Source organism: Pollicipes pollicipes, unplaced genomic scaffold (genome assembly GCF_011947565.3).
Source record: "Pollicipes pollicipes isolate AB1234 unplaced genomic scaffold, Ppol_2.1 Scaffold_6138;HRSCAF=7277_pilon_pilon_pilon, whole genome shotgun sequence".
In the NCBI taxonomy this organism is placed as follows: Eukaryota; Metazoa; Arthropoda; class Thecostraca; order Pollicipedomorpha; family Pollicipedidae; genus Pollicipes; species Pollicipes pollicipes.
Window position 1 is genome coordinate 22,354,366 of NW_023596818.1, and position 8,119 is coordinate 22,362,484.

At 48.9% G+C, this 8,119-nt stretch overlaps 1 protein-coding gene across 1 annotated transcript in view; it reads left to right on the top strand.

The window, feature by feature from the left end:
• Positions 1 to 4,272: 4,272 nt before the first annotated feature.
• LOC119105467 (chorion peroxidase-like) overlaps positions 4,273 to 8,119 on the top strand; it is a 7,139-nt gene continuing 3,292 nt past the window's right edge. The window contains exons 1-3 of the mRNA XM_037228932.1: positions 4,273 to 5,241; positions 5,479 to 5,709; positions 7,606 to 7,667. Coding sequence (XP_037084827.1) covers positions 4,273 to 5,241; positions 5,479 to 5,709; positions 7,606 to 7,667 — 1,262 coding nt within the window. The remainder of the gene's footprint in view (positions 5,242 to 5,478; positions 5,710 to 7,605; positions 7,668 to 8,119) is intronic.

Sequence of the window (8,119 nt, forward strand, 5' to 3'; positions counted from 1 at the left end):
CACACACACACACACACACACGCACACGCACACGCACACGCACACGCACACGCACACGCACACGCACACGCACACGCACACCACACGCACACACCACACACACACACACACACACACACACACACACACACACACACACACACACACACACACATATATATATATATATATATATATATATATATATATATATATATATATATATATATATATATACATGTATTTCTATTTATACAATATGTAGGGAGTTTTTCACTTTTTACGGGGGTTTACCTAGAATAGCAGAATATATATATATATATATATATATATATATATATATATATATATATATGTATGCATGTAGCATGAATATAATATATACATATATATTGGAATGTCTCGGTAGAATTCTTTCTTTTATGCATGTTCGGTTAAAAATGACCGCTGACTGAGCATTCACGAGCTTGATTATGCATCGTTATAGTTTCCGGGCTCTTGACTTAGCATTATCATTTTGGTTAAAGATGGTGCGCTTAAAACCCCTCCTATATGTGTCGCTCCATACATTCTTGCGTTTCGAAATCTCATCTCATCGTCGGAGAAGACTGAATGACGCATGAAATAAGGTTTGTAAGTAAGTTTGATATATATGGTTGCATTATGTTTAATACGTTTTAGGGAGTGTTCCACATTTACATAGAGTTTTGAACTAAAATAGTCATCTTAAAGACCTTTTGGTGCCGTTCACAACCCTGCCCTCTTTAAGACATAGCCCCTCTAGTTTCTGAGCTATGCGCCAGCAAAAATGGTAAAAGGGATATCGGGGAGAGTATTTCAAAATTACGTTGGTATTCATGAATTCATGCCATACAAATCCTGCCATTTCGTAAGCCATGCAGCGATCAAGTCAAGACAATTCAGTTGTAGGGGCTCTCATATCTGGCGTACGTGAGCGTGATTTCCAGTTATAACAACCGTCAGTTGGCTCTCAAATAATGTTGTTCAAGGTACAATGATGTAATGAAACGATAACGCATTGAAGAGCATATTTACTAAAGAGGGAATTGTGCTGTCTAGAGCAGTCTTTTCCACTTAAAAAGCGTGCCGCTAGTGGTAAATGAGCTTGTTTTATCGTATCTGATGCTTGCTTTAATATATTCCAATGTGAACCATTTCCTTTAATATTGGACACAATATTTGAACGATACGTGTGCATAGCCCAAACAGTTTTGGTCTAGACCACAGAATGCTGCACTCCACACCGGCTTAAAAAGGTAAAGCTAGCCGCTTTTGATCCGGTTATTGACGCACCTATCTAATGGGCAGTGTTCAGATGGTCCAGTCGTTCATAGCTGGGTGATAAATACGGGGATAGCAGACGTACAAAGAATTTCAGTACCCAAAAATTGCAATATTAAACTAAACATATCCTATATATGCAATGCATGATGCATTTCTAGTTTGTGCTTACTGGTTGAGTGCCGATAACTGACGGTTACGTGGTGCAGGTGCCACAGTAGTGAATGCATGTAACATTTTAATGAATGTTTGTCCAGACCTTTTGCAAGAAACTTTCAACGAGTTGTGCACTACATGGCACTGATGGCTGATGGTTAACAAGCTATTGTATTCCATAGGGAAGTGACGTCACCCACCTTTCGATTCTTAATTGTCATCGATTTAGCCACTGAGAGTACGGGACATTCCACGAAAGTCGGAAAATTAATGGCGTACCGTGTATAAAACTCTGACCTGGTACATCGTGGGGTTTGGGCCTCTTTAGAAAAAAAAATGGGCAGCGGATCGGCGCAGAGCCATTAAACAATCTTTTGTTTGGCGCCAGTTTCAATCCAATTGACCGGATCAAATTCAATTTACAGTTCTGTAAAAGCAGGCCGTTTACGTGTGAACCCCAAGGACTAGTAAGAAAACCACACAGTAGAGTGGTTATGCTACCAACATACTTGGGTGGGGCTGGTTTTTGAAGTGCGCATTCATCACGGTTGCGTTGTGTGTTTCGGGTCTTTAAGGTGTTTCAGTGTTTGAAACCTGATATTAATCTCACAAAGATCCCGGTCAAGACAGGCAGGGTCTGTGTTTCTAGTTCAGAAAAGAGTAACCGGCAAAAATCGCCAACCAGCACTTTGCCAACGCGCACGTGCTCTCTTCACCAGGCCTCCGCCGAGTGACGTCGGTTTGATAACACTGCGGTGAGCGAGTCACGTGGCTCTGAGAGCTGCTCTGGACGGTCTGTATCGCAAGGATGCATGACATTGGCATTCTGAGACGCATTTAGTCATTGTATCCCCGTCGTCTTCTTGTTTTATTGACTTTTAAGGTATGGGTAATAGGATAATTGAACACCATTAATGACCAATGCATTTCCTGAAGGGCATCCAAAATTTGAGGTTTCTTTAGAAAAAGGTGGAGTACGAGTGCAAATTACCCTAACAGACATTGTGCTATGAAACTAATTGTCCACGCAGAAAGGGGTAACAACAAATGTTTCATTCGGAGTCAGGCTCCTGTGAGGTCAAGACTTGGTGTTGTCCACAGCAATGTTATAACGCATGCAATGTGTTAATATAATCGGTGCACCTTCAAAGTCATTTAAACTTAGGACCATTTCAAATATGTTACGCAATCAAGTTGTATGGTTGTCCACTTTAAGATGGTTGATGATCAGGACGTTTTCAAATTTAATTACAAATGTCTAAATCTTATCAGGGCCTTCGTGCTAAGAAGCTTAATGCTTGTGTTCTTGCCATGACAAGACGATTCGGAAATTCGACGATTGCAAGCACACTACTGCTATCTCATGTTGTGCGAGAGGATTATGTTCATCGACGAGCTTGTCGAAAGAAGAAAAGCTTGCCCTAGGTCCCGCACAGAGCATGAATAGCGCGCAAAAATGCACGGCGCGACTCATGCCATCAACCAGCTGGTGGCGGCCGACCAGGTGGTCGCAAGCCCGGGCAGGGTCCATGATCGAATACACCGGTACCTGCGCCGCGTGGGTACAGACCCGAAACTGGCGGAAAGGTAGAGGGGTCGCCTACATCAAAACGCTGCATGCTGTCACATGGCGCCAACTGCGGGCGACCTTCGCTGGGATCACTTCGCAACGCTGCACTCATTGGGCCAACTAATCACTCTGGTCTGTACGCAGTCGACAGATCACCTGGAGGTGCACGCAGACTGCTTATGCGGAATGTTTCAGGTTTTGTTGGTGGCCGCCTTGTGCGTCTCCGTCAGCCGGACCAGCGCCCAATGCGACTGCCGGCCACGAGCCTTCTGCACTGGAGCGTACCGACAAAGGAATGTACAGCAGTGCTGGCTGCAAGACCGAACCCTGGGTGTTTGTTGCGGCCAGTCATCCTCTTTTACTTTCACTGGCAGAAGCTCCACCACCAAGCAAAGGCCTATCACCTTCCCTGCTGTCAGTCAGGGGGCCTTGCCACCTGGCGGCAGACTGTATGGGGCCCCGCCACGCGGCAGGCGGAAGGCCGCGTCCAGTCAGCCAAGTTCAGTGTATTCCGTTGGTGCTATGCCCGCCAACGGCAGTCTCGCCCTCCAACCTGCTGCGAAACGGCTGCCGGCTACGCGACGGCTCTCCCGGCACCGTCTGTACATTCGCTGGGCCGCAGCTAGCGACCAGTGGGCTCCAGAGACAGCAGGTTTCTGGCGGGGACCTACTTCAGCAGCGGCAGATGGGGACCGATGGCGCGCGCTCTGCACTGGACCAGATTCGACCGATGCCGTCCAGCACGACCAGCTCCGCTGACAGTGCGTTCGTAGCTGATGGGCTGTCGCAGGGAGCACTGTTCCAGGCGGGGCAGGCTGGCCTCCAGGCGGTCAACAGCCTCACCTCCACCACTTCTCAACTGCTTAACCACCGGCCAGGCGCCCAACGTAAACAGCCCGACGGCGCTGTTCTTCCTAAACGCTCAGTCTAGCGATCTGGAGCAGAACCTGGGACTGCAGGGGCTTCAGTCGCCTCACGTCGTTGAGCAACCTGCAGAGCCAGCTCGGGGGCCGCATCGAGCCAGTGCAGGGGTTAGGCGGCCCAGTCCGCCGGTACTAGTAGCGTTGGGTAGCAGCCGGTGGTGGCGGCCAATCGCCGTTGCAAGTGCCAAACTGCCACCCCCGAAGGACCCGTCAGGTGCGACAACAGTATTTACCGCACCCTAACCGGCGAGTGCAACAATCTGCAGCGGCCGCGGCTCGGTCGAGCACTGACCGGTCTCAACGCGACTTCTCCCCAACACGTACGACGACGGTCTGTTCGCCATGCGAACGGAGCAGTCCGCGGCGGCACACTGCCCAGTGCGCGGCTGGAGCGAGCGCGTGCTGGATACGTTGTCCAACGAGCTTAATGATTTCACACTGTCGCTGATGCAGTTCAGCCAGTTCGTCGACCACGATCTGTCGCACGCATTGGTGTTCCGTCTTAATTCTGGCAACGGCATCGAGTGCTGCGAGAACGACGGTCAGACATTCCCGACGGTGCCCCGGCACCCCCAGTGCATCCCCATCCCCATTCCGGCCGATGACCCGTTCTACAGCCAGTTCGGCCAACGCTGCATGAGTCTGGTGAGATCCCTGCCGGCGCCGCTGCCAGACTGCATCTCGAGGCCAGGCCAACCGCTCAACGAACTCAGCTCCTTCCTGGACGCGTCCAACATATACGGCAGCCAAGTGGAGGAGCTGAATGCGATACGCGCCTTCCAGGACGGCTTGATGCTTACCAGTCCGGGTGAGCTGCTGCCATTGACGGGTGCAGATGTCTCGGACAGACCGTGTCGTGCTTCCATCTGCTTCCGAGCTGGCGAAACGCGCGTGAACGAGCAGAGTGGTCTGGCCGTCATGCACACGGTGTTCGTGCGCGAGCACAACCGGATCGCACGCGGGCTCAAGAACGTCCACCCCTTCTGGGACGACGAGCGCCTGTTCCAGAACGCCAGACGAATTGTGGCGGCCGAATGGCAGCACATCCTCTACAACGAATGGCTGCCGATTGTCGTCGGCTTCGAGTATGCCGATGCGCACGGTCTTCTGCCTCTGCAGTCCGGATTCTCCAACTATTATGACCCGAACATAGATCCCAGCATCTCTAACTCGTTCGCTTCTGCTGCTTTCCGATTCGGTCACAACATGGTGCGAGACATGTATGACCTGATAGACGCCAACGGTCAGGTGTTCCAGGTGGTCAACGTCTCCACGACCTTTTTTGAGCCGACTGTGGTGGCACAGAGCTTGGTGGGACATGCCCGCACCCTAGTCGCCCGTCGTTCGGAAACTTCCGATACAAACATGGCACCTGCCATTCACGAAATGCTCTTCACTACCAATTTCCTGTTTGGTTTAGACCTTCTCTCCCTGAACATTCAGCGAGGTCGAGATCACGGAACTCCGACGTACGCTCAGGTGCTAGATGCTTGTGGTATTGCGAGGGTACAGTTCTGGGGCGACCTCAACCGTGTGATGGACTCTCAGGTCATTGACCGGCTGCGGTCTGTTTACGATGATCCACGAGACGTGGACCTTTTCATCGGTGGGGCGATAGAGCGGCGAGCCCCTGGCGCCCAGGTGGGACCCACCTTCCAGTGCCTGGTCGGGCAGCAGTTCTTCGACCTACGGTTTGGAGACCGTTTCTTCTACGACAACGGCGGCTTTGCGCACAGTTTCACACCCGCACAGCTGGCGGAGATCAGGAAGAGTAGCTGGGCGCGAATTATGTGTGACACCCTCGGTCCTCAATTTGGAAATGACTTCACCAGGGTTCAGCCATTAGGTTTTTTGACGACTCTCGGCCAGAACCAGGTAACTCAATGCAATTCACTGGCGATTCCTATCGTTGACCTCGGGGTGTTCTAACGGGGTGATGTAATGCGCTGTTGCAAACCCTGTAAGCATGCTGTCAACCAATTTGTTGTGTGGTCGCTGATTTATAAAGTCAGCGTGGCTGTCAATACCAGAATGCCGCTGTAGGAGAGTATCAGGTTCGTGTAAAATCATGTTATGCCATGCAAGCCCAAAAATCTCGAATTGTCCTACTTTGCATTCAAATGTGTTTCATAGATCTAAACTGGCTGCAGCTGTGAGCCAAGGACGGATTTTGTATTTATGCCTCTAAAGAGCTTGTTTCGTTTGCACGGGTTGTGTTCTCATAATGTATGCTAATCATAGCTATTTGGAATACGTTAGACAAGAAAGGTGTCAGGTCCTTAAATGCGGAACGGTGTTACACGTTACGTCCAGCTCGTTACACCGAGTGTAGTGCGGAAGCAGCCCGGCGCCGTAAGATGACCTACCGCTGGGCCTCATGTCGAGGGCGGCTTTCAATATGCCTGCCTGAAGCACCACTTCGCCTCACAGTGGTATTGGACTGAACGCACGTTGTATGGTGTGGATAATAAACGGTGGTTTTTTGTTTCGTAGTTTTATTCTGCTGCCTATGAATGATGGAAATAAAATATCCCGCATCAGAACTCCCGCAACATTTTATCGTTCCGTGCGCTGGCAATGCATCTCTTAACCAGTCAAATCCCACACTATGATCCAGCCAAAGAGAAAAGCATTCGAGAAGCCGGGTGCTTGTAAAAGATACTACCAAATCTGCCAGATCGGATGTGCTGCATTTGGCGAGGGTTCATTTGAAGAAGAAAAAACAATGTAAAAGCCAGCGATAATCGACTACGGCCAGTTACAAATAACGAAAGTAATGGTACCCCAGGGGCCAGTTTAGCGTCAAAAGAAGTGTTGACAGATAAAATCGACCGCTCCACTTCACTCATGATGTTCTCCGATCAAAGCACAGACACGTTTCAACCAGTACACAAAACCCCGCACACACGCACGCATGCACACAGACACACACACACACACACACACACCTACACACACACACACACACACACACACACACAACCACACACCACACATATATATATATATATATATATATATTATAATATATATATATATATATAGCAGACAGTAACTTTACACACTGTGCACCTTTTCTTCCATGCCTTTAAAAAATTTCGTTGAAACCCATTTGAGGTCACCGGAAAATAATCGTGAATTCGTTACTGATTCCAGGCGCTGGTTTATTTGTTTATTTATGTTGCTGTTTAAGTGTTTATTTTTGCATTCATTTATATATTTAGTTATTCATGCATGCATACATGCTTATACCGAGAGTTTCTGAAACAAACGGACTTCCTCTTGGAAGTTCGCTTCTTACAAGAAGCAAACTCACAATTCATACTCTTTTCTCAACGCTATTTCACTGCTTATTTATTTCGCGTCTAAAGCATTCTTGAGACTATGTTGCGTACTACCGTATGCGCTAGACGAGAAAGCAAAACTATTGAAATAATCCTCCGAGAAGAATTGGCAATACTCAGTCAAAGGAATTCCAACAGCAGTTTAAACCACAAAACGCGCCACCAAGAAAACGCCATTTTGCACAATGCGCAAAGGGTTTTTGCAAACGGCAGTCGGCAGTTTTGCAAACGGCAAGACCCAACTGGTGAGATCAGCTCGAGGAAACGATTCAAAAGAGGCCCGACCCGGAGATGGCGAAAGCAAGTGAGATCGTGCTGTGCTGGCCTACAGATATCGCCGTCGGCTCGCATACGGATAGGCTGCAGCGAGACCACCGCCTTCAAGCTGGCAAGGTAAGAGACCAGTCTGCTCCCATGCAAAGTTAGTTCACGTCGGAAGTTCCCACCAACCGCTCTTGACACGTACGTGTGCTACAGTGTCTCGTTCCTACGCCAGTGCGAATTAGTATGTTGTTTGTAAGCCAGATGGGTGTAGGGTTTAACGATGAGGTTCACTTTCATTTAGAGGTTAACCGAGAGCCAAAAGTATCGTTTTCGGCCTACCAAGACTCCCGTTTAGATTAACAAAGCATCATTGTATAGTGCGACGCACACTTCCAGGGGCGCGATCATGCCATATCGCGCAATTGTCTCCTGTTGTTGTCAGGACAGCCGACGGACCTCGCTTACCACAGCGGACAGACGATACAAGGCAGTCCTTCACATGCTTTTGGGCAGGTTTTAAAGAAGTCTGCGGTGAATGCCTCTTATGTCAGTGATTTCAGTAAAACAGTGCGACGGCGCAT